At 52.1% G+C, this 25,977-nt stretch overlaps 1 protein-coding gene across 1 annotated transcript in view; it reads left to right on the top strand.

The window, feature by feature from the left end:
• The window catches only part of SERPINB5 (serpin family B member 5), a 115,276-nt gene that overhangs the window by 36,575 nt on the left and 52,724 nt on the right, over positions 1-25,977 (top strand). Inside the window, exon 3 of the mRNA XM_075316496.1 lies at positions 8,572-8,709. Coding sequence (XP_075172611.1) covers positions 8,572-8,709 — 138 coding nt within the window. The remainder of the gene's footprint in view (positions 1-8,571; positions 8,710-25,977) is intronic.

Genomic DNA, 25,977 nt, shown 5'->3' with positions numbered 1-25,977 from the left:
CTAGCACCACCTTGTAACAGATATCTCAGTCAGGTTTTGGGCTGCCAAATGTCTTGTTCTCCTAGATATAAGTTAACACCAGACATGTCGCGGGCGGGGAGGACGCCACTGCGCTGCGCTCGCTAACGCTCGGGTCCGGCGCTGCTGTGATGGCTGCTCGGTGGCTCGAGTGGTGGGCCGGATCCGGGGACTCGAGCAGCGCCCGTGAATGAAAGAGGTGGTTGGTTTGGGGGATTTTCATCCATGACGCCACCCACGGGTTGTGGTGAGGTTGGGCACCACCGCTGCTGGTGACGGGGATCCCGGGAGGGATGGTAGGGAGCAGCTGGGATGTTGTTTTCCCCCTCCGTGGGTAGGGGTTGGTGGTCCCGGGGCCCGGTGAGGTGACGGGGAGGCAGGGCTGGCAAGGTACAGGGTCGCCTGGACTGCGCAGCGCGGTGCCGGATGGCACGATTGTACTCACTCAGCCACAAATGTACGCAAAGTCTCTGGTAAACCAAACGGCTGGATGGACGGGTCCCGCAGCCGGCTGCTGTGGTTTCTCCTGGACGGTTGGTGGTGGCTGCCTTAACCCGCTCCCCAGCGTGTATATGTGCCGGAGGAGCCCTTTTGCCCGCAGGCTTTGGCCCTTGGAACTCTAGCTGTGGCGGTAGCTGTATTTCCTTCTACTGGTCGGACGGTTGCCTTCTATCAGGTCTTGGATGTTAGGAAACCCCTGGGGTTCCGGTCACTAACGAATTTGACCTCTTAACGGCGACTCCAAGCCTAGTCGGGGTCTGCAGGCCCTGCTAGTGTGTGCTGGCTTCACTTCGCTCCCCGGTTCGGTACCGGTGGGCCACCACCCGACCCCGGTCCTACGGTTCCGCGTTGATCTGCCTCTCCTGCAGACGGCCACCACCGTCTGCCAACCTTGCGCTTATTGCCCGGGCCACACACCCGGACACAGTCAGTTTACTCCTACACTCTTCTTCACTCCTCACACTTGCACTTCCCTAACTGAACTCTTTTCCTTTTCCCGCCTCCAGGACTGTGAACTCCTCAGTGGGTGGGGCCAACTGCCTGGCTCCACCCCACCTGGTGTGGACATCAGCCCCTGGAGGGAGGCAACAAGGATTTTGTGTCTGGCTGATGTACCTGTCTCGGGGTGGGGGTGTGTGTTGTAGTACCTGTGACGACCTGGCTAGTCCAAGACGCCACATTCCCCCTTGGTTAAATGCAGACCGTCCGCGGGCTGCCCGTCCATAACCAGTTTTATTTTTCTTTTCAACTGTAAAAATATAAAAACAACACAGTATGGATTTCAAATCTTCCCTTACGGGAGGCATGTCACTTAAACGTTGCAAAATACATATATATATACATTTTTAATAATAATGGACGGACGGCTTCTGCTCTCCCACCCAAGCAACCTAGCCCTGATGCTGCCCCTAAGAAGTCGTCAGCATGCCTTGACCCCAGTCCAAATCCAGGCTGCCCGAGCGGGAACGGGTACGGTGCCTCGCACCCGGCTGTCACTTCAGGGGACCCCACGTCCATGGGGGACCCCTGACCCCCGGAGGATCGCCACCGGTTGCGGTAGTGGCGGGCCTGGGCCATCAGTTCCCTCCAGGCCCATCCTCCAAATCTGCCTCTCCTGAGGCGGCAACGGAAAACATGCCCCCAACTTATTTACAATCCCACCAGTTTGTGGGTGCCCTGCAAGTTCTCAGGCATGTCCATGAAGAGTTCCTCATGCCAACGGTAACAAAGGGTCCCTGCGGGGACAACTTGCCGGGTCAATCACGGTGTCAATCAGGTTATTTAATCGGTCTGATTCATTCATTCATTTACTTATTTAACGGTGCTGGGGGTCCCAACGGGGGACAACTGGGTGCAACGGTGGACCGCTGCCTTACTCAACAGTCCATTCCCAACCGTGGGGCTCCAGTGCCACCTTCACATAGTGCAAAGCTCTGGACCCCGATGGTAGCTCGCTGCAGGTGATCTTTCTCCACATACATGCGGGCATGCACATCCGCTTTACACCTTTTTCGGGCAGCGATCTCCTGGCCCAGCTGGCGCTGCTGCCGCTCCCAGTATGGAGCGTCTGCCCGCTCCGTCTCGCTCTGTGCGAGGGTAGGGCCCAGCTGGAGCTCCCCCGTGCCGGCTACGACCGGCACCTTCTGCACTGGGGAACCCCGCTGTGTCGGGGCCTGCTCGGCTGCCTTTCAGCGGCAACCCCGCGACGCCTCAGCCGAGGCCTGGATTCTGGGAGCGGCCAGCTTTACCTGCTGGGCTGGCTTCCGGTCGACGGTCACCTCCATCTTGGCCGGGCGGACTGCCGGAGCCGTTGTCATCTGGAGCGCGGCTTCCTCGAGGATCGCTGGTGCGTCCAAGTCGAGATGAGGTACTTTCTGGACGCAGGCGTGACGTGGGGCTGGTACGGGTGTCGGTGCGATGACGGGCTGACTGCTCGCGCTTTTGCAGGCGGGTCTTTGCAGGCTGGTAGAACAGACTCCGCTGCCGGTGTTGGTGGCAGCGGACCGAGCAGGGGAGCAGCGGCAACCGGTACGGGCGGCGGGGGAGGTGATATAGAGGGCAGGGGCAGACCGGGTCCCTCAGCCGCAGCGGCCGGTCCCTGGGGGACATAGGGGCATGGGTCGCTTACCCGCTCTTCCACGGTTGCTTCCACTTCGCGTGCTCGCACAGCCGCAGCCGGTTCCTCCACTTCGACTATCCACCGCTACATCAGGAAATCAGCCTGGGCCTGGATCTTCCGACATATCCTTCCACGTTGACGTCCAGGAACGTGTTTCGGCAGAGTCCTGGCGTCCCTGCACTCCGCGGCGCTAGTTACATGCCGCTGCGGCTGCGACCGCCACTCCTCCAGCGACTCTGTCGGGCGTAGACATCTTGTTGCCACCCCCCTTGGTCTTTTCTCAGCACCTCCTCTTCAGGGGCGGGGCTTCGGCTTTCGCGCCTCCACTGCTCGAGAAGACGCTCAAGCGGGAAAAGCCTCGCGCCCAAGATGGCGGATTTTGAAATTTTTCGGCCGGACACCGCCAGCGGGGCACAAGGCGCACTTCTATCAGCCGGCAGAACAGTAAGATTCTGTTCGTGACGCCAAGTTGTCACGGGCAGGGAGGACACCACTGCGCTGCGCTCGCTAACGCTCGGGTCCTGCGCTGCTGCGATGGCTACTCGGTGGCTCGAGCGGTGGGCCGGATCCGGGGACTCGAGCGGCGCTCCTCGCCCGTGAGTGAAAGGGGTGGTTGGTTTGGGGGATTTTAGTCCATGATTCCACCCACGGGTTGTGGTGAGGTTGGGTGTGACGCCCTGGGCAAGCCAGGGGTCACAGGTCATGACACCACCACACCCTACACCCCAGATAGGTACACCAAAGCTACACAAAAATCCTTGTTGCCTTCCTCCAGGGGCTGATGTCCACACCAGGGGGTGGGCCAGACGGTTGGCTCTGCCCACCGAGGAGTTCACAGCCCTGAAGCCGGGAAAACCAGGCAGTTAGCTCAGGCAGAGCTTGAGTGAGGAGTAAACAGTGAAGTGGTAGAGGAGGAAGAGAGAGGAGGTCTGCAGAGTGGCAGACGCAGACTGGGGCCTAGGTTGGAGCCTAGGGCCCTCGTGCAGTAGAGAGTGAGGCAGACGGTAGTGGCCGTCTGCAGGGAGCCGGGCAGACAGTTGGTGGAACCGCAGGTAGCCGGGGCTGGGCGGTGGCCCACCGGTACTGAATCGGGGAGCCAGCTGGAAACCGGAGCGCAGGAGGAGCGTACGGAAGGTGCAGAAAAGGACTTACCAACCTGGGGTCAGGGGAAAACACCGCAGCCGCCTGTGGGACCCGTCCATCCAGCCGTTTGTTTCAGCAGAGACTCTGTGTGCATCATTGGGCTGAGTGAGTACCACCGTGCCGTGTGGCACAGCGCTGCCCCTGCGACCCTGCAACTCGCCAGGCCCTGTAGCCCGCCTGCCATCCATCCCTACCCCATCACCAGGCCCCCGGGACAACCAACCCCCTACCCACGGAGGGGAGAACTAACAACTCAGCTGCTCCCTGTCACTGCTCCCGGGATCCCCATCCAGAGCAGCGGTGGTGTCACCAAAATCACCACAACCGTGGGTGGTGTCACTGACAATCTCCCTTACCCAATCCCCTTTTTACTGTGGAGCCTGGGATCACAGACCGGGTCACGCCACCGTGATACCCACAGAAGTGACCTCGTGGCCCGGATCTGAGTACCCCTTATCCACGGGCGACACATTTGGCGTCACGAACAGGATCTTACCGCTCTGCCGTTTGGTAGAGGTGCGCCTTGTTACCGCCGGAGGTGTCCGGCCAGAAAATTTCAGAAGCCGCCATCTTTGGCGCAAAAAGTCCCCGCTCGAGCGTCTTCTCGAGTAGTGGAAGCGCGAAGGCCAAAACCCCGCCCCGATAGAGGAGGAGCCGGAAAAAGGCTAAGGGGGACGAAATGGCGACTGGTCGCATGTAGCCGCGGCTATAAAAGCAGGGACGCCAGGACCCTGCAACCATCTTGTTCCTGGGAGAGACCGCCAGCGACATGTGGATGCCGTCCAGAAGCACCGTAGCCCCCGCGCCAGGGATCACGGCGTGGGTGGAGATCCGGACCGCGCAGCTCTACCAGAGGCTGCAGGTCAAGATGCAGCTCCTCATGGAGGAGTGGGAGACCGACATGGCGGATGTCATAGCGGCTGTGTGGAGACGTGATGAGGAAGCTGAGGAAGGGAGGGTGAGTGACGAACGCCCCGATGCCCTTGAAGGGCCGGTCATCGCGGCTGCGGGACCCGGTCCAGACCCTCTCCCCCTGTTGCCTCCCTTGCCACCCGTCCCGGAAGCTGTGACCCCGCCACTAGGCCCACTGCCACCGCAATCGGTAGCGATACCCAGCATGCCCGCCCCAGCGGGCCGACCTGCAGCCGGAGCCGGTAGCCGCCCGGAGGTGTTGCAGTGGAAGGTCCCGAAGCCCGAACTGGAGGCATCCCCCGAGAAGTCCCCCGAGCCGGAGCCGATAGCCCGCTCCGTGCCGAAGGCCCAGCAGCGGAAAGCCCCTGTGCCCATCCCCCACACCTCGGCTGAGGTTGCGCCGGGTTGCCGCTGCAAGGCGGCGTCCAAGGCCAAGACGCCGCGGGACCTGCCGCCCAGATCCCTAACAGTGGGCAGCGTCCAAAGTGTCCCGCGGGGCCCGACCCGTGCGCCGGAGCTCGCAGCAGCGCCGTACTGGGACAGGGAGCCGATACCGTTGGGCCTGGAGATCGAGGAGAGGGAAAGAAAGAAGGCGGAGTTGGTGGCCCGTGCAATCCGGGAAAAAGAGAACCTCCGTCAGGCGACTTTCCGTGTCCGGGGCCCGCTGTATGAGGGGCAGGTGAGGCGGTTTGATGTCCGCCGGGGCTATGGATTCATATATGAACCGGGCCTGGAGGCCGAAGTGTTTATAGCCCGGCGGGATGTGAATGCTCACCTGCCAGAGGAGCATCCCGGTCGGAACCTGATGCCGGGCGACTTGGTCCAGTATACCCGGCACTGTGGAGAGAGGGGGTGGTTTGCCCTAGATGCGAAATTGAGGGGCAGCCAGGAGGCCCGTGTGAGCGCTGCACCCCCTCCCTCAGGGGAAGCCGAGGACTCTGAGTAGGGCAGCGGAACCCCGTTGTCCAGTCCCCGTTGGGACCACCAGTCTGTGTTTGTGTTTGAAAGTTTTGAAAAGTTTGAATGATGAAAATGAACAATTGTTGGAAAGTAACCTGATTGTCTACCGTGATTTGGAAAACCGGCCGTTGCCGGCACCGTTGTCCCCGTGGGGACCGTTTAAAATGGCATAGGAACTCCTATGGACAAGCCCGTGAACTTGCAGGGCAACCACAAACGTTAAGTGGCTTGTAAATAAAAATGTTTTGTTGCAGCACCGTTACTGCCTCCGGAGAGGCAGGTTGGAGGGAGGGCCCGCAGTAGAGCAGGCTGGGGCCCAGCCACCACCGGAACCGGTGGCTACCCTCTGGAGGGGAAGGACAGATCCCTCTCGGGTAACTTGGTTCAGGACTGGGGTCAAGGGGTGCTGCCTGTTTCTTAGAGGCAGCATCAGGGCCAGGTTACTTGGGTGGGAGAGAGCGGCAGCAACAACCGTTAAAACCGTTAGTAACGTTTAAGCAAAGTGCCTCCCGATGTGGGATGATGTTTTTCTGTTTGTATGTGTTACCGTTTCTTATCTTTTTCAGAAAATAAAACCGGTGTTGGACGGGCAGCCCGCGGACGGTCTGCATTTTGCTAAGGGGGAATGTGACGCCCTGGGCAAGCCAGGGATCACAGGTCATGACACCACCACACCCTACACCCCAGATAGGTACACCAAAGCTACACAAAAATCCTTGTTGCCTTCCTCCAGGGGCTGATGTCCACACCAGGGGGTGGGCCAGGCGGTTGGCTCCGCCCACCGAGGAGTTCACAGCCCTGGAGGCGGGAAAACCAGGCAGTTAGCTCAGGCAGAGCTTGAGTGAGGAGTAAACAGTGAAGTGGTAGAGGAGGAAGAGAGAGGAGATCTGCAAAGAGGCAGATGCAGACTGGGGCCTAGGTTGGAGCCTAGGGCCCTCGTGCAGTAGAGAGTGAGGCAGACAGTAGTGGCCGTCTGCAGGGAGCCGGGCAGACAGTTGGTGGAACCGCAGGTAGCCGGGGCTGGGCGGTGGCCCACCGGTACTGAATCGGGGAGCGAGCTGGAAACCGGAGCGCAGGAGGAGCGTACGGAAGGTGCAGAAAAGGACTTACATTACCAACCTGGGGTCAGGGGAAAACACTGCAGCCGCTTGTGGGACCCGTCCATCCAGCCGTTTGTTTCAGCAGAGACTCTGTGTGCATCATTGGGCTGAGTGAGTACCACCGTGCCGTGCGGCACAGCGCTTGCTCTGCGACCCTGCACCTCGCCAGGCCCTGTAGCCCGCCTGCCATCCATCCCTACCCCATCACCGGGCCCCGGGACAACCAACCCCCTACCCACGGAGGGGAGAACTAACAACTCAGCTGCTCCCTGTCACCGCTCCCGGGATCCCCGTCCAGAGCAGCGGTGGTGTCACCAAAATCACCACAACCATGGGTGGCGTCACTGACAATCTCCCTTACCCAATCCCCTTTTTACTGTGGAGCCTGGGATCACAGACCGGGTCACGCCACCGTGATACCCACAGAAGTGACCTCGTGGCCCGGATCTGAGTACCCCTTATCCACGGGCGACACATTGGGCACCACCGCTGCTGGTGACTGGGATCCCGGGAGCGATGGTAGGGAGCAGCTGGGATGTTGTTTTCCCCCTCCGTGGGTAGGGGTTGGTGGTCCCGGGGCCTGGTGAGGTGACGGAGAGGCAGGGCTGGCAAGGTGCAGGGTCGCCTGGACTGTGCAGCGCGGTGCCGGATGGCATGATTGTACTCACTCAGCCACAAATGTACGCAAAGTCTCTGGTAAACCAAACGGCTGGATAGACGGGTCCCGCAGCTGGCTGCTGTGGTTTCTCCCGGATGGTTGGTGGTGGCTGCCTTTCTCTGCACCTTTGTGTATGTTCGGTCCCGATGGCTTCCCAACGGTAACCCGCTCCCCAGCGTGTATATGTGCTGGAGGAGCCCTTTTGCCCGCAGGCTCTGGCCCTTGGAACTCTAGCTGTGGCGGTAGCTGTATTTCCTTCTACTGGTTGGATGTTTGCCTTCTATCGGGTCTTGAATGTTAGGAAACCCCTGGGATTCCGGTCACTAAAGGATTTCACCTCTTAACGGTGACTCCAAGCCTAGTCGGGGTCCGCAGGCCCTGCCGGTGTGTGCTGGCTTCACTTCGCTCCCCGGTTCGGTACCGGCGGGCCACCACCCGACCCCGGTCCTGCAGTTCCGTGTTGATCTGCCTCTCCTGCAGACGGCCACCACCGTCTGCCAACCTTGCTCTTATTGCCCGGGCCACACACCCGGACACAGTCAGTTTACTCCTACACTCCTCTTCACTCCTCACACATGCACTTCCCTAACTGACCTCTTTCCCTTTTCCCGCCTCCAGGACTGTGAACTCCTCAGTGGGTGGAGCCAACCGCCTGGCTCCATCCCACCTGGTGTGTACATCAGCCCCTGGAGGGAGGCAACAAGGATTTTGTGTCTGGCTGATGTACCTGTCTCGGGGTGGGGGTGTGTGTTGTAGTACCTGTGACGACCTGGCTAGTCCAGGGCGCCACAGACACATATGGGAAAGTTGGCTGAGATGGCTGCATGGCAGAATGATCAGCCATCCAATGTTATGGTGGCTTTAAAAATGACGCAGTATTGACAGATATGTTTGTAATGCTGGCCACTTTGAAAAGTTTATGACAGAATCTGCTTGATGCCAGAACTTATACCATAGTTTCGGCGTGCAGCTTTGCTTAACAGGATACAGGACCATGACCATTGCTTGTGTCTAAAAAGCAGTTAGAAATAAAAATAAACAATATTAATTTAAAGTTAAATTCTTGAGCATAAGAATCAATTATGCGGATCCCTTTAGAAACATATTAATGTGTGTACCAATTAATTTCAAAAGCTTATTTTATTTTTTTTTCTTTCCAGGTTCTTCACTTTGAATGCGTCAAAGATTATGACTTTGGATTTCAAACGCTGACATCAGACATTAATAGAATTAGCACTTCGCATTCCTTAAAAATAGTCAAACGTCTTTATGTTGACAGTTCCTACAACACCACTAAAGTGAGTACACGGGTTTACATGAATGTTTATTTTCCTAATGTAAAGGGTAGTGTCTTCTTCTGATAGCCACTAACCATTCATCTTTAGAAGGTTCTCCACGCTATTAGCCGAAACCCCGACTTGTTATGTAAGATGGACGATGTGAGATACCTGATTCCAGTGGATGTTGTGTAAATAATTTCAGCAGTTGGATGCCCTTGGTGTAACTACAGTCCGATAAGCCCCGGTGAAACATTTTCATTGGGCATCCACCTGTATGTTCACTAGATGTATGAATCATTGTAGTATTTCAGATCCTGTGAAGACATAAGTGTTTGTCCTCTAATGTAACAATGAATCCCAGGCTAAAATAATGTCCCTGATCCTGTGCCCATTTCTTATAATAATGTCCTCCATCCTGGCCCCTTCCAGTAATAATGTCTCCCATCCTGGTATAATGTTTACATCCTGGAACCTACATGGTATAATGTTACCCTTTCCTGTTATTATGTCCTCAATGCTAGGCACCTTCCAAAAATACAGTATTTGTCCCCTCTCCTTGTATAATGTCACCTATCCTGGACCCTTCTAGTAATATATGCTTAGCATCCTGGTATATTGTCCTCCATCCTGGGCCCCTTACAGGTATATATGTCCCCTACCTTGGATCCCTTACAGTAATATATGTGCCACAGTAATGAACAATGTTTTGAACGTTTGACTTTCAGGCATTATACTTCATCATCCCCTAGCTTTGAATGTTACAATACCTTCATTTTATAGACAATCATCTTGGCTATCTTATGCATAAATGTAACTTGGAACTATTTAGCACATGATTAGTTATGCAGATTCTTGTCATGTCCCTCATTGTTACTGTTTTGCTCCTGTGGTGGAATTTGTTTTTCTTCCTGTATACTACAAATTACAACCTGTTCTCACATTTACTAATAGCTCAGTGTGTTATTAGGTTGATTCCCATGAAAATGGTCACTCAAATCAAAGAGCAGGCAGGAAGATTTCCCAAGAAAAAGAAACCCCATCTTCCAGCTCATCAATAGTGGTCTCTCGGTCAAGAAAATTGCCAAACTGCATCATGTGAGTGCCATGATAGTTGGAAGAATACTAAATTAAGTCCATCCATTCAAAGCAAAAAGATATCCAGGCAAAATATTAGAGACAAAAAGTCAGCTTATCACAAGGTCTATCAGTTCTGGCGTGACAAACATGGCAGCGGAGGTGGCTTATATGCTTCATAATAGTGAGATGTCTCAGATGTCCATGCAAGCACCTTATGATTAATGTTACACAAGTCTAGAATGGTGGTGGCCTTTAAAAAAAAGGTGAAGAAATCTCGACTTCAATATTATCATAAGAAGGGGAAATTGGGTGCAAATGGGTCAGGAAGAAACAATGGAAAAAAGGCCAACAGATCGAGAAATTGAAGGAACTGTTAAGTTTGGTGGAGGAAGCCTGATATTAAGATGTTGTTTCACAGCCAAAGGTGTTGGATACTTGACCAGGAGCGACGGTGGTCTCATTGCAGAGCTATGACAGTATCCTACAATACGAGTTACTTTGTATACTCGAATGCTATGGGTATGAAAAGGATGACATAGTGTTCCAGCAGGACAACAACCCAAAACATTCGTCGAGATTGGTGAAGAAATGGTTCAATGACAATGAAGTAGAGATGCTGGATTGGCCCCCACAGTCCCCAGACCTCAATCCAATCGAACACTTGTGGATAGAGTTGAAGAAAAAGCTGTATACATACCCAAGTGAGTGTACCACTATGCACCAACATTGTGAACATGTAGAAGAAACCTGGGATCAGATTTCAGTCAAGACATGCTTGAATCTAATCGAGACCATGCCTCAGACGAATTCAGGCAGTGTTGAAAGCCAAAGGAGATTTACAAAATACTATTAATGTGTCGCCCTGGGCAAGCCAGGGGACACAGGTCACACACCACCACACCCTACATCCCAGGTAGGAACATCTAAGCTAACCAAAAATCCTTGTTGCCTTCCTCCAGAGGCTGATGATTCACACCAGGGGGTGGGCCAGGCGGTAGGCTCCGCCCACCGAGGAGGACACAGCTCTGGAGGCGGGAGAAACCAGTGAGTCAGCTCAGGGACGAGCTTGAGTAAACAGCTAAGTGGAGGAGTAAACAAGTAGTGAAAGTAGAAAAGTGGTAAAGGAGGAAAGCAAGTGAGGTGACAGGAAAGAAAGAAAGAAAGCCTGAAGGGTCCAGCTGTGTGTAGGACCAGGTCAGCAAGGTCAGCAATGGCGGTGACTGTCTGGAGGGGGACCGTTTGGAAGTTCCTGGAAGGACCCCGTAGGCTGTGTGCCCGGCGGTCTGGAGCAGTGTTCCGAAGGACAGTCAGCACCAGGGCAGGGGCCTCTCGGACCCCGGCAAGGCTTGGAGTCGCCATAATTTGCCGAATCCGTCAGTGAAGGGGACGTAGATCCCCCAACAACCAAGTCCCGATTGAAGGCAACAGCCCAGCCAGTGTAGAAGAGACACTGCCACCGCCAAGGCACCAGTTTTCTTAGGGCCAGCGCCTGCGGGCAAAGAGTAGAGCTCCCCCGGTCCAGCTTGAAGCCGGGGAGCGGGTTACCGGTGGGGACCCATCGCAACCAACAAGTACACCAAGGTGCAAGGAAAAGGGACATCACGGTCACCTACTGGGAGAGCAAGTGCAGCCGTCCGTGGGACCGTCTATCCAGCCGTTTGGTTTACCGTAAAAACTGTGTTAACGTCTCAGGCTGAGTGAGTACCACAGTGCCGCAAGGCACAGCGCTGCCCCCCGCGTCCCTGCGCCCACCAGGCCCTGCACCTCCCTCACCATCACCGGGCCCTGGGATCACCAACCCCTACCCACGGAGGGGCAACACATCACCTGGCTGCTCCGCATCACCATCCCCGGGATCCCGGTATAGAGCAGCGGTGGTGAAATCACCACAACCGTGGGTGGCGTCACGGACAATAATCATCCCCACACCCAACAAATCCCCTTTCACTCACGGGTGAGGAGTGCCGCTCGAGAAACCCCCGGGATCCGGCCCACCGCTCGAGCCACCACTGAGCAGCAGCCGCCGGACCCGAGCAGAAGGGGTGAGCGTAGTGTGCTGACACCCTCCTCCCCGCCCGCGACAACTTGGCGTCATGAACAGGATCTTACCGCTCTGCCGTTTGGTAGAGGTGCGCCTTGTTACCGCCGGAGGTATCCGGCAGAAAAATTTCAGAAGCCGCCATCTTTGGCGCGAAAAGTTCCCGCTCGAGCGTCTTCTCGAGTAGTGGAGGCGCGAAGGCCAAAACCCCGCCCTGAGAGAGGAGGGGCCGGAAAGAGCTAAGGGGGACGCGATGGCGGCTGGACGCATGTAGCTGCAGCTATGAAAGCAGGGACGCCAGGACTCTGCAAATATACCGTTCCTGGAAGTAAAGAAGAAGCCATCATGTGGATGCCGTCCCGCGACACCGTAGCCCCCGCGCCTGGAACCGCGGCGTGGGTGGAAATCCGAACCGCGCAGCTCTACCAAAGGCTGCAGGTCAGGATGCAGCTCCTCATGGAGGAGTGGGAGGCCGACATGGCGGACGTTATAGCCACCGTGCGGAGACGCGAGGAGGAAGCGGAGAAAGGGAGGGTGAGTGACCCACGTCCCGATGCCCTTGAAGGGCCGGTCATCGTGGCTGTGGGGCCCGGTCCAAGCCCTCTCCCCCCGCTGCCTCCCTTGCCACCCGTCCCGGAGGCCGTGACCCCGCCACTAGGCCTGCTACCACCGCAACCGGTAGCAGTACCCAGCGTCCCCGCCCAGGCGGGCCGACCTGTAGCCGGAGCCCGCGGCACACCGGAGGTGTTACCGTGGAAGACTCCGAAAGTGGAAACAGAGGCATCCCCCGAAAAATCCCCCGAGCCGGAGCCGATGACCCGCTCCGAGCCGAAGGCCCAGCAGCGGAAAGCCCCTATGCCCATCCCCCACACCTCGGCTGAGGTAGCGCCGGGTTGTTGCTGCAAGGCAGCGCCCAAGGCCAAGACACCGCGGGACATGCTGCCCAGAGTCCTGACAGTGGGCAACGTCCAGGATGTCCCGCGGGGCCCGACCCGTGCGCCGGCGCTGGCGGCAGCGCCGTATTGGGATAGGGAGCCGGTACCGCTGGGCCTGGAGATCGTCGAGAGGGAGCGGAAGAAAGCTGAGCTGGTGGCCCGAGCTATCCGGGAAAAGGAAAATCTCCGTCAGGCCACGTTCCGTGTCCGGGGCCCGTTGTACGTGGGGCAGGTGAGGCGGTTTGATGTCCGCCGGGGCTATGGGTTCATCTACGAACCGGGCCTGGAGGCCGAAGTGTTTATAGCCCGGCGGGATGTGAATGCCCACCTGCCTGAAGAGCATCCCGGCCGCAATCTGATGCCGGGTGACATCGTGCAATACACCCGGTTCTTTGGGGAGCGGGGGTGGTTCGCGCTGGACGCTAAACTAAAGGGCAGCCCAGAGGCCCGAGCGAGCGCCGCGCCCCCTCCCTTGGAAGGAGCACTAGAGCCTGAAGGCCTGGAGTAGGGCAGCGGATGCCCGTTGCACCGTCCCTGTTGGGACCACCATTATGTTGTGTTTGTTTAAAAGTTTTTGAAAGAATTATAAGAAAATGATACCGAAGTTTCACCTGATTACCTTGATTTGCAACCGGCTGGAGCCGGCACCGTTGTCCCCGTAGGGACCGTTTAAAAGTTCTGCATGGAGGACTATCCATGGACAAGCCCGTGAACTTGCAGGGCAACCACAAACGTTAAGTGGCTTGTAAATATGTTGTTTACCGTTACCGTTTTCCGCAATGCCGCCTCCGGAGAGGCAGGTTGGAGGGAGGGCCCTGAGCAGAGCAGGCTAGGGCCCAGCCACCAAAGGAACCGGTGGCTACCATCTGGAGGGGAAGGACAGATCCCGCTCGGGTACCGTGTGCTGGACTGTGGGTCAAGGGGTGCTGCCTGGGCTTTAGGGGCAGCATCAGGGCCAGGTTGCTTGGGTGGGAGAGAGCGGAAACCGTAACCGTAAACCGTTATGCAATGTTAAAAGAAATGTGCCTCCCGTCTTGGGAAGAGTTATTATTAAAAATGTAAATATGTTATATTACTATGTTATCTTTTTCAGAAAAATAAAACCGGTGTTGGACGGCAGCCCGCGGACGGTCTGCATTTTGCTAAGGGGGAATGTGTCGCCCTGGGCAAGCCAGGGGACACAGGTCACACACCACCACACCCTACATCCCAGGTAGGAACATCTAAGCTAACCAAAAATCCTTGTTACCTTCCTCCAGAGGCTGATGATTCACACCAGGGGGTGGGCCAGGCAGTTGGCTCCGCCCACCGAGGAGGACACAGCTCTGGAGGCGGGAGAAACCAGTGAGTCAGCTCAGGGATGAGCTTGAGTAAACAGCTAAGTGGAGGAGTAAACAAGTAGTGAAAGTAGAAAAGTGGTAAAGGAGGAAAGCAAGTGAGGTGACAGGAAAGAAAGAAAGAAAGCCTGAAGGGTCCAGCTGTGTGTAGGACCAGGTCAGCAAGGTCAGCAACGGCGGTGACTGTCTGGAGGGGGACCGTTTGGAAGTTCCTGGAAGGACCCCGTAGGCTGTGTGCCCGGCGGTCTGGAGCAGTGTTCCGAAGGACAGTCAGCACCAGGGCAGGGGCCTCTCGGACCCCGGCAAGGCTTGGAGTCGCCATAATTTGCCGAATCCGTCAGTGAAGGGGACGTAGATCCCCCAACAACCAAGTCCCGATTGAAGGCAACAGCCCAGCCAGTGTAGAAGAGACACCACCACCGCCAAGGCACCAGTTTTCTTAGGGCCAGCGCCTGCGGGCAAAGAGTAAAGCTCCCCCGGTCCAGCTTGAAGCCGGGGAGCGGGTTACCGGTGGGGACCCATCGCAACCAACAAGTACACCAAGGTGCAAGGAAAAGGGACATCACGGTCACCTACTGGGAGAGCAAGTGCAGCCGTCCGTGGGACCGTCTATCCAGCCGTTTGGTTTACCGTAAAAACTGTGTCAACGTCTCAGGCTGAGTGAGTACCACAGTGCCGCAAGGCACAGCGCTGCCCCCCGCGTCCCTGTGCCCACCAGGCCCTGCACCTCCCTCACCATCACCGGGCCCCGGGATCACCAACCCCTACCCACGGAGGGGCAACACAACACCTGGCTGCTCCGCATCACCATCCCCGGGATCCCCGTATAGAGCAGCGGTGGTGAAATCACCACAACCGTGGGTGGCGTCACGGACAATAATCATCCCCACACCCAACAAATCCCCTTTCACTCACGGGCGATGAGTGCCGCTCGAGAAACCCCCGGGATCCGGCCCACCGCTCGAGCCACCACTGAGCAGCAGCCGCCGGACCCGAGCAAAAGGGGTGAGCGTAGTGTGCTGACACCCTCCTCCCCGCCCGCGACATTAACATAATTAAAACATTAAAATTTGGATTTTTAGGAGCAAAACAGTAAGAATGAAGTGACATGAAAATAATCTGCATAACTATTCCTATGCCAAATAGTTTAAATAAATTATGTATGAGATAATCAAGATGATTGTCTATAAAATGATGATGAAGAAGCCTGAAGGTCAAACATTCAAAGCATCGTTATCTTTATCCTTGTCAGTGTATATGTGCCCAATGTGCCTGTTCTGTGGTTCTTCTTCAATAAATATAAAAAAATAAGCAATTTTGCTCACCTTCCTCGATTCACAAAATCTGCAGCTTCATCTTCCATAGCCAGTGCAGAAGCTGGCAGTTAACTTCAGCGTGGAAGCAAAGGGCAGCACATGGCACCACTACCATGTGCCACTAGTTACTTGCATGCCGGTGTCAGCTGCCGGTCTCTGATTGACCGGCAGTGTGTGTTGCTGTGCAGGTCTCTACGTCGCAATGCATTGCAGCTGTGCGTCCTCGGATGTACATCCATATGAAATAGTTGCTGGCATCAGTGGACTTCCTCCCATATAAGCCATGTTGCGGTCACAATCATTCCTACCATGATCGTTACGCCCCTGCCCTTCAATCAGAAAATCCTTTCAGGCCCTTTTACAAAAAAAGAGTTATACAAAATGAAGAGGTTCTTTATATATAAATTAAAGTGTTCTCAAAAGCTTCTCTTAAAAGGGTTATTCGAGGGCTGAAAACTGGCTGTCTATGCCTTGAATCAGCCAATGATTTCGAAGCCATGTGGTCCAAATCTAGGTACAGTGCTGGTCAGCTATACAAGTTTAATTTCCCCTTCATTGTTTACAGCTGAGTGTATCTGGCAGTGCATATACCTGGTAGTTCAACTCAATCCATGCCCCCAGCTAGTGATCTGAGTGACAGTCAGATTAAAGCTGGGGTCACACTAAACGACAGCGACAACGACGTCGCTGTTACTTCACTATTTTCTGTGACATAGCAGTGACCTTGTAAGTCACTGTTATGATTGCTGCTTAGCTGTGAAACACAGCAGCCGAAGCAGCGATCATAACGACACGCGTCGCTGTGCTGCAACATGTGCAGAGAGCAGGGAGCCGCACACACTGAGCGCTGGCTCCCTGCTCTGCTAGCTACAGTACACATCGGGTTAATTACACGATGTGTACTGCAGCTACATGTGCAGAGAGCAGGAGCTGGCGCTGGCAGCGTGAGAGTGGCGGAGGCTGGTAACGAAGGTAAATATCGGGTAACCACCTTTGTTACCCGATGTTTACCTTGGTTACAGCTTACCGCAGCTGCCAGATGCCGGCTCCTGCTCTCTGCTCGGTTCATTTCGTCGCTCTCTTGCTGTCACACACAGCGATCTGTGCGTCACAGCGGGAGAGCGACGACCAAAAAATGAAGCTGGACATTCAGCAACGAGCGGAGACCTCACAGCAGGGGCCAGCTCGTTGCTGGATGTCACACACAGCGACGGGACGTCGCTGCAACGTCACAGAAAATGGTGACGCAGCAGCGACGTCGTTGTCGTTGTCGCTGTGTGTGACACCACCTTAAGAGACTAGTCTGGAGGTACTTATCAGATCAGAAGTGCTTTTTCCTATTCACATGTGCTTCTTGCCAGTTGTTTACTTTCTTTGTTGAGTAACTTGCTCTTTCTATGACTTTTGATTGCCATCTGCTGCAATATCCATGTGCTGTAGCTTTACATCTGTGGCGCTCCTGAGGCTTTCCAGAGGGTTCCAGAGTGTCATGGATGTGCGAGAGGCCTCCGTGGACTTGTTCCACCAAGAACACCGGGGTGGAGGAATTTGGTCGCAACAACGAGGACGGTCCCCAGGCTAAAGAAAGATGGACATTTCCTTTAGCAATCCGATGGGTCGGGTGATTGCTGTAGGCACCCGAGGCCACAACCTGCCACCCATCACCTGCAAGGGGGGGCAATAAAAGGACTGAGGTTAGCCACCCTTTGGACAGGACTAGGTAGCGGAGGCGCAGGACAGTCCAGTGAAGGTTAGCGCTAGTGAGACGGCCAGGGAAGGCACATTGAGGGGTGCACCGGTACTGACCTTTGACCTGCTCGGGATCGGCGGACGCCCGGAACAGTGAATCCCGGCATACCATGGGTAACCGGTCATCGCAACTGTGAGACTAACAGTAAGTAAAATATCTTGACTGCAAGCCCCGTGTCGTCTGCTTTGTCCTGCACCCTATCAACATCCAACATAGACTTTACAAAAGGTTGCCCCGGGGTACCTGCTCTACCTGTGGGGAGCAGAAACACCTAAGCCGCCACAACACCAGCCCCGGAGGTCCCGTCCAGCAGCCGCGGCTGCAAAGCTGCAATCCACAGGTGGCGTCACGAATCTTATACAAACTTTATTACCATCTCCCCCATAGCGCCATATTAGTTGACTCCACCAGGGTCACGGAGTCGGGCCCTGCCACCGCTGACTACCCCGGACTAGTCTTGCCCGACACCGAGTCACCTAAGGCCCTGGGGCGGCTGAGTCACATCCAATCTTATACCATCACATTTGCCTGTAATATTAGTATTTGACCACTAGATGTCAGCCTATATCTCTTGCTGGACAGCATTGACACCTTATAGGATTTTAGCCATGGCTACACAATGACTTTTTCTAACGGTACTGATTAATTTTTACTATTAAACCGAATCTTTCAGTACGTTTTTGCTATCTAATCTGAAGACATCAGAAGATAGAGGCTGACATGCAGAGTTCAAAAATGTGTCATTTATTAACCTGTATCCTGTTGTTTACTTATAGTGAATGTTTTAACCCCTGGGGTTATCATTGCCAGTACCAGGGCTGCCACCAGGCATTTCAGGGGCCCTTACAGGCAAAAGTTTTGGGACCCTCTCATTCCTCCTCAGCACTCATCCTCCCTCAGCTTTCATACTGTATCCGCACCCTTCGTACCCTCATGCTCCCTATACTGTCTTTAAATTTAACCCATAGCTTCCCATACTCCCCTCCATTCAGTCCCCATACCATACTGTGTGTGCACTTATCACCCCCTTGCTCCACATTCTGGGTTCTCAAATAACCCCCATTTGCTCCACATACACACCCCCTCCCCCGTCCCCTAATTACAATCAATCTTCGGTGTCTTCTGCTCCATTGGAGCACTTTACTCCAGCTCTGTTCACGCCTTTGCGGCACCAAGGAGTGACATCAGCAGCGTGATCAGCTGACCGGATCACACTGCTGACATCGCCAGGTCATGCCTTGTACTGGCGTCTAATAGACGCTAATACTGATAACTGGGAGCCGCTGCTGCAGATTCTGTGGGCCACAGTCAGCTTGACAGTGGCTCAGATAATGTCCAACTCCCAGGTAGCCGCTGAGGAGACACTGCAGACCAACAGCGCCCCACTGCCTGATGCACCCACCTGCCTCCTCTACATACTGCTTTGGTCCCCGCTGCCTGCCCCTGGGGCCTGGTAAGTAGAAGGATGAAAGAGGAGGGACCTGGGCTGCCAACCTGTCCGTGCCCTTCTGTGTGCTTCTGCTTTCAGGGTGCGCCCTCTAACGCTCATCCAGCTAAAGGAAGGCAGGAGCTGAGGTTGGCAACCCCCCACCCTGCTCTGCCCCACTGACCTGGTGTCCAGTCCAGCATGTGGCTAATTTGCATATTCCACTCTTCGCATGCAAATTAGCCATATATAGTAGCTGAAGTAACACTGCCGGTCCCCTCTGCTGCGGGTCTGACTCAATGCGTGGTGAAGAGGGGTGCCCGGCCGCCCTGGAGCTTAATGAAGCTAAGTAATTACCCCAGCCTGGCCGGACCCCACGGGGCCCTATACCCAAGTCATGGTTGTAATGCCCTGACGGCGGCCCTTGCCAGGATTACACTAGTCTGACCACTCTGATTAGTACCTCACTATTTATAGATTTTAAAGGAACTATAGAGAAAATTCTGTACCACAGCAAAGATTTACAAAAAAATAAAATAGCATTATATTCATACATTTTAAAGAACACATAATCTAAAATTCATGGATGGCCAGAAGGTGGCGCCAGAACTCCAAAGAATGAGTAGCAGGTTCCAACAGGTTGGCAAGTGGATTGATACTCTGACGTGGCAAATCTATGCCTAAGGGTTGACCTTGCTGGGATGTGCTCTGTAGCTTTAGGGTCTTTAGAGTTATACCTACTATACCTGGCAGAATGCTGATTGTTACTCGCCATTGTCCAGTCCTGTCTAGATTCTGTATATAGAAACCCTGAAGAAGGCAGGAATTTATAATGTGAGCCCTCATTGGCAGGGTTCACTCTCCTTCTGTACCTGTCTGTGCCTTGTTTTGTCTATGATTATTGTACTTGTCCCTATTATGTACACCCCTTTTCACATGTAAAGCACCACGGAATAAATGGTGCTATAATAATAAATAATAAAATAATTTACCCTTATATTTCTTATATTATTGGCTCTTTGTGATAAGGGCTCTGGAAAGACTGTCTGGCAAGGTAGTCAATCCTAGCTCCTCTTGTACCCTATTCCTCCTCTTCAGTCGGGGCTGCCTCTAACCCCCAACTGCTAACCGAGGCCGCCATCCTGAGCATGACATCTTGATTATGTTGCACACTGTGGATAAAGGAACATCAAGATCTGTGGAGCTGGACTTGTAATCTTGAGATTGTTGATATTTTTCAACAATTTAGGTTTTCAAGTCCTCAGACAGTTCTTTTCTTCTTCTCTTCTCCTTTTTCTGTTCTCTATGCACACACAAACACACAATGCAAAGATTGAGTCAACAGCTCCCCTTTTTTATCTGGTTTCAGGTGTGATTTTCATATTGCCCACAACTGTTACTTGCCACAAGTAAGATGGAATGAGCAGCACATGTTTGGAACAATGTTGTTTTCCATTAATTTTGGAAAGGTGCAAACAGATTTTGACCAGCCCATTTTTGAGGTTTTGTTTGAAATTAGGTCCAATTTGCTTTTTTTTCCATTTTTTTTGTATTGTTCCAATACACACAAAAGAAATAAACATGTGTATAACAAAACATGTGTAATTGCAATAATTTTCTGGGAGAAATACTTCATTTTCTGTAACAATTTCAATGGTAAGCACCTATAAATAACTACCAACGGAAAATAAAAATATTGGGTAACAACCAAGTGTACAATAAATATAATTTTATTAATGAATTTATTTATACAGTACTGAAGAACTGTGAAAACAATTAACGAAGCAATATGTTCAATTGGCAAATAACATGATACTGAAAAAAGTAAACAGGAAAAACACCATGCAACAATGAACACCGATAGTTGTAATATACAGTTAGGTCCAGAAATATTTGGACAGTGACACAAGTTTTGTATTTTAGCTGTTTACAAAAACATGTTCAGAAATACAATTATATATATAATATGGGCTGAAAGTGCACACTCCCAGCTGCAATATGAGAGTTTTCACATCCAAATCGGAGAAAGGGTTTAGGAATCATAGCTCTGTAATGCATAGCCTCCTCTTTTTCAAGGGACCAAAAGTAATTGGACAAGGGACTCTAAGGGCTACAATTAACTCTGAAGGTGTCTCCCTCGTTAACCTGTAATCAATGAAGTAGTTAAAAGGTCTGGGGTTGATTACAGGTGTGTGGTGTTGCATTTGGAAGCTGTTGCTGTGACCAGACAACATGCGGTCTAAGGAACTCTCAATTGAGGTGAAGCAGAACATCCTGAGGCTGAAAAAAAAGAAAAAATCCATCAGAGAGATAGCAGACATGCTTGGAGTAGCAAAATCAACAGTCGGGTACATTTTGAGAAAAAAGGAATTGACTGGTGAGCTTGGGAACTCAAAAAGGCCTGGGCGTCCACGGATGACAACAGTGGTGGATGATCGCCGCATACCTTCTTTGGTGAAGAAGAACCCGTTCACAACATCAACTGAAGTCCAGAACACTCTCAGTGAAGTAGGTGTATCTGTCTCTAAGTCAACAGTAAAGAGAAGACTCCATGAAAGTAAATACAAAGGGTTCACATCTAGATGCAAACCATTCATCAATTCCAAACATAGACAGGCCAGAGTTAAATTTGCTGAAAAACACCTCATGAAGCCAGCTCAGTTCTGGAAAAGTATTCTATGGACAGATGAGACAAAGATCAACCTGTACCAGAATGATGGGAAGAAAAAAGTTTGGAGAAGAAAGGGAACGGCACATGATCCAAGGCACACCACATCCTCTGTAAAACATGGTGGAGGCAACGTGATAGCATGGGCATGCATGGCTTTCAATGGCACTGGGTCACTTGTGTTTATTGATGACATAACAGCAGACAAGAGTAGCCGGATGAATTCTGAAGTGTACCGGGATATACTTTCAGCCCAGATTCAGCCAAATGCCGCAAAGTTGATCGGACGGCGCTTCATAGTACAGATGGACAATGACACCAAGCATACAGCCAAAGCTACCCAGGAGTTCATGAGTGCAAAAAAGTGGAACATTCTTCAATGGCCAAGTCAATCACCAGATCTTAACCCAATTGAGCATGCATTTAACTTGCTCAAATCCAGACTTAAGACGGAAAGACCCACAAACAAGCAAGACCTGAAGGCTGCGGCTGTAAAGGCCTGGCAAAGCATTAAGAAGGAGGAAACCCAGCGTTTGGTGATGTCCATGGGTTCCAGACTTAAGGCAGTGATTGCCTCCAAAGGATTCGCAACAAAATATTGAAAATAAAAATATTTTGTTTGGGTTTGGTTTATTTGTCCAATTACTTTTGACCTCCTAAAATGTGGAGTGTTTGTAAAGAAATGTGTACAATTCCTACAATTTCTATCAGATATTTTTGTTCAAACCTTCAAATTAAATGTTACAATCTGCACTTGAATTCTGTTGTAGAGGTTTTATTTCAAATCCAATGTGGTGGCATGCAGAGGCCAACTCGCGAAAATTGTGTCACTGTCCAAATATTTCTGGACCTAACTGTATACAACAATAGGGATTTGCCCATACACAAAACAGGATCTGAAACCTAATGTTAACCACATAAAATCAATTACATAATATTAAATCCAGTAAAGCAGTATAAATACAGACCCTCTTAAGCCTGCTTTACACGTTGCAATTTCGCATACGATTTCGTATGCGATTTGCAACGCCCCCATCGTATGTGTGGCACGTTCAATTTGTTGAATGTGCCGCACAAACGATTAACCCCCGTCACACGTACTTACCCGCCCATACGACCTCGCTGTGGGCGGCGAACGTCCACTTCCTGGAGTGGGAGGGGCGTTCGGCGTCACAGCGACGTCACACGGCAGCTGGCCAATAGAAGAGGAGGGGCGGAGCTAAGAGGGACGTAAACATCCCGCCCACCTCCTTCCTTCTGCATTGTGGGCGGGAGCCGCAGGACGCTGGTAAGATCTGTTCATCGTTCCCGGGGTGTCACACACTGCAATGTGTGCTACCCTGGGTACGATGAACAATCTAACGTGCAATTCTAGAGACAGGTACGAAGTGTATGCGATGAACGTTTTACCGTTCAATCGCAATCGCACTTACGACGTGACCCTGCCGACACATTGTAAGATACATTGCAGCATGTAAAGCGGGCTTTAGACTCCTAATGGCAGATTAAACATATAAATTGCCATACTGCGAATATAACAAGTATCCCCAAAATACGCTGTGGTACATGTGACAATTATGAAGACCACCCTGCCCATTTCAAGGGTGCCAACACTTTTAGCCATGACTGTATTACATATTATGTATTGATCTGCCTCCTGAAAGTCATTTATATTGTGTCCTTCTGTATGTTGTTATTCTGTAAAATAAATACTTGTTGTGAGTCATCACTGAGTCGCATTTACTACTCCGTTGCATTCTCAGATCCTGTTTTACACGATAATTTCTCCTTTGCATTGGATATGTTATAATAGTTGATTTTAATGATTTAAGGATCTAATATAGGTATTTTTGATTATGGTTGGCCCTCTGTGGACATTGTATGCACATTCTTTCAATGTGAGTGTTGTTATATTTTTGTTCAGAGCACTGCTCCTCTGTTTCAACACATATTCTAAAATATTACCTGTTACTGCTATGTAGTTCGTCTTTAATCAGCTGTTATGGCTCCTATTTGTAATGGGGACACCACTTAGTGGCTTAAAAAAGATAGCCAAAGATTTACATTGCTTAAAACTCTGCTTTGGAACATGAACTTGTTTAAATAACATAGAATATGCCTTCAGTCTTATGAAGTGCATAGCGATAATGCAAACATAGGGACCAATTCAACCTTATGTTTGCATTTTTTTTGAGTAAAAAATATTCTAAATACTTGCCCACATCAGGGTATAACTTGGATGAGGGCTATCCAATGTTTTATCAGATAGCACTCGGTCCAATGTTCTATTATGAGCCAGTGCCGATTAGCGCCTTTTTCATCATGCCGATTTGGCATGAGCAAAAAGCACCACATGCTGTGTTTTGCAGTGCAAATCGCATGGCACGCACCCATTCAAGTCTATGGGTGCATGGAAATCATTGGGCTCCACTCGGATGACATCCAATTTCCGCTGACTCACAGAATGGAGAAGATGGAGAAATGTTGTTCTTCTCCTCACCTGTGCTACAATTCCCTCATGCGAGAGAATCGGATCACACTAAGCTGACACTCTGATCAGAGATTGATTGGGGTGTCATTAACATAATCGATCTGATTATCTCGGAAGGTCTAACACTCACACTAGTATATAATACGGCCGAGTGCTATTTAATGTTTTATTGGATATCACTTGGCCCCAGTGTTATATTATGGGGCAGATCTGCGACTTTTTTCTAATTTTGATTGGGTATGAGAATACAATAGCAGAATGATGCGAGTGGCTCTGATATTTGTATCATACACAGCCATACAAGTCTATGGGTTCGTGTTAAATTTCGGACTGCACTTGGATGTCATCCGACTGCAGTCCGATTACAAAGGACATAAGCAATGGAGAAGATGAAGAAATTAAGCTCTCCATCTGCTCACCATTTGAGCCGAATGTCATCCGCTGTGCTACTCATGTCAGAGAATAGGAGTACAGTGAATGACATTAGACTCACACTCGGAGATGAGTGTCATTTGCATAATGTATCAGATTCTCTTGCATGAGGGAATCATTGCTAGTGTGAGTGCACCGTAATAGTGACTTTGGTACTTGCATCTTATTCAATATTTATTTTGCAGCTTTTTATAGTTAAAGGGGATATTCCCATCTCCAAGGACCTATCCAAATATGTAGTAGGTGGGATAATATTAGCAAATACCTCCAATTAGAAATATAGTATAGTTTTCCTGATATAGTCATTTCTCTTACCTCATGTGCAGGGAATTGCAGCTTAGGTATCCATGGTTACGACCACTTATATAGTGACAATTAGTTTCTTATGGTCGTAACCATAGATACCTAAGCTGCAATGCCATGTACATGAGGTAAGCGATATACCGTGGCTAATCAGGAGAACTATACTACATTTCTAATTGGATATATTTGCTAATATTATTATTATTATTACACCTTCTACATAATGGGATAGGATCTTGGAGATGGGAATATCCCTTTAAGTTTCCTTGTTTTTGCCATTATCAACATGGTTTATACTCATTACGACGACGTTTAGTTTTGCCGGCACGATTAGACTAATTGCAAGGTACACGCCCCACTTCACTTGGTAGTATTTACCTATCCGTACTCATGTGGTTAGGCTAATTAGAAGTCATACGCCCCACTCCATTGGTTCACATTGATTATCCAGGGTATATAAGATCCATATCCTCACTCAGTTGTTCATATGTGTCGCCCTGGGCAAGCCAGGGGACACAGGTCACAACACCACCACACCCCACACTCCAGGTAGGCACATCTGCTAACCAGAAATCCTTGTTGCCTTCCTCCAGAGGTTGATGATGCACACCAGGGGGTGGGCCAGGCGGTTGGCTCCGCCCATCGAGGAGCTCACAACACTGGAGGCAGGAAGAAACCAGGCAGATAGAGTCCAGCTAGGGACATGAAAGAGTGAACAGCAGAGTAGCCCAGGCAGGGCAAGTGCGAGGAGCAAAAGGAGAGAAAGTAAACAGCTAAGTGAAAGTGGTGAAAGTAGAGAAGTGTAAAGGAGAGGAGCTAGTAAAGTGACAGAAGAGAAAGAAAGCCTGAGAGCCCAGCTTGGTGTAGGGCCAGAACAGCAAGGTCAGCGACGGCGGTGACTGTTTGGAGGGGGACCGTTTGGAAGTTCCTGGAAGGACCCCGTTGGCTGTGTGCCCGGTGGTCTGGAGCAGTGTTCCGAAGGACAGTCAGCACCAGGGCAGGGGCCTCTCGGACCCCGGCAAGGCTAGGAGTCGCCAAATTTGCCAAATCCGTCAGTGACGGGGACGCAGATCCCCCAACAACCAAGTCCCGATTGACGGCAACAGCCCGACCATTACCGGGGAGACACCGCCACCGCCAAGGCACCCGTTTCCCCAGGGCCAGCGCCTGCGGGCAAAGTGTAGAGCTCCTCCGGCCCAGATTGCAGTCGGGGAGCGGGTAACCGGAGGGAATCCACCGCTACCATCAGACAACATAGGTGCAAGGAAGAGAAACGTCACCGTTACCTACCGGGAGTGCAGGTGCAGCCGTCTGTGGGACCGTCCTACCAGCCGTTGGTTTACCGTACAAACTGTGTCCGTGTGTCAGGCTGAGTGAGTACCAGAGTGCCGCAAGGCACAGCGCTGCCCCCGCGTCCCTGCGCCCTCCAGGCCCTACACTTCACATCTCATCACCGGGCCCCGGGATCACCAACCCCTACCCACGGAGGGGCAACACAACACCTGGCTGCTCC

Source organism: Anomaloglossus baeobatrachus, chromosome 6 (genome assembly GCF_048569485.1).
Source record: "Anomaloglossus baeobatrachus isolate aAnoBae1 chromosome 6, aAnoBae1.hap1, whole genome shotgun sequence".
Classification (NCBI taxonomy): Eukaryota; Metazoa; Chordata; class Amphibia; order Anura; family Aromobatidae; genus Anomaloglossus; species Anomaloglossus baeobatrachus.
The sequence above is the reverse complement of the archived record's forward strand: the minus strand, read 5'-3'. Positions and strand labels throughout refer to the sequence as shown.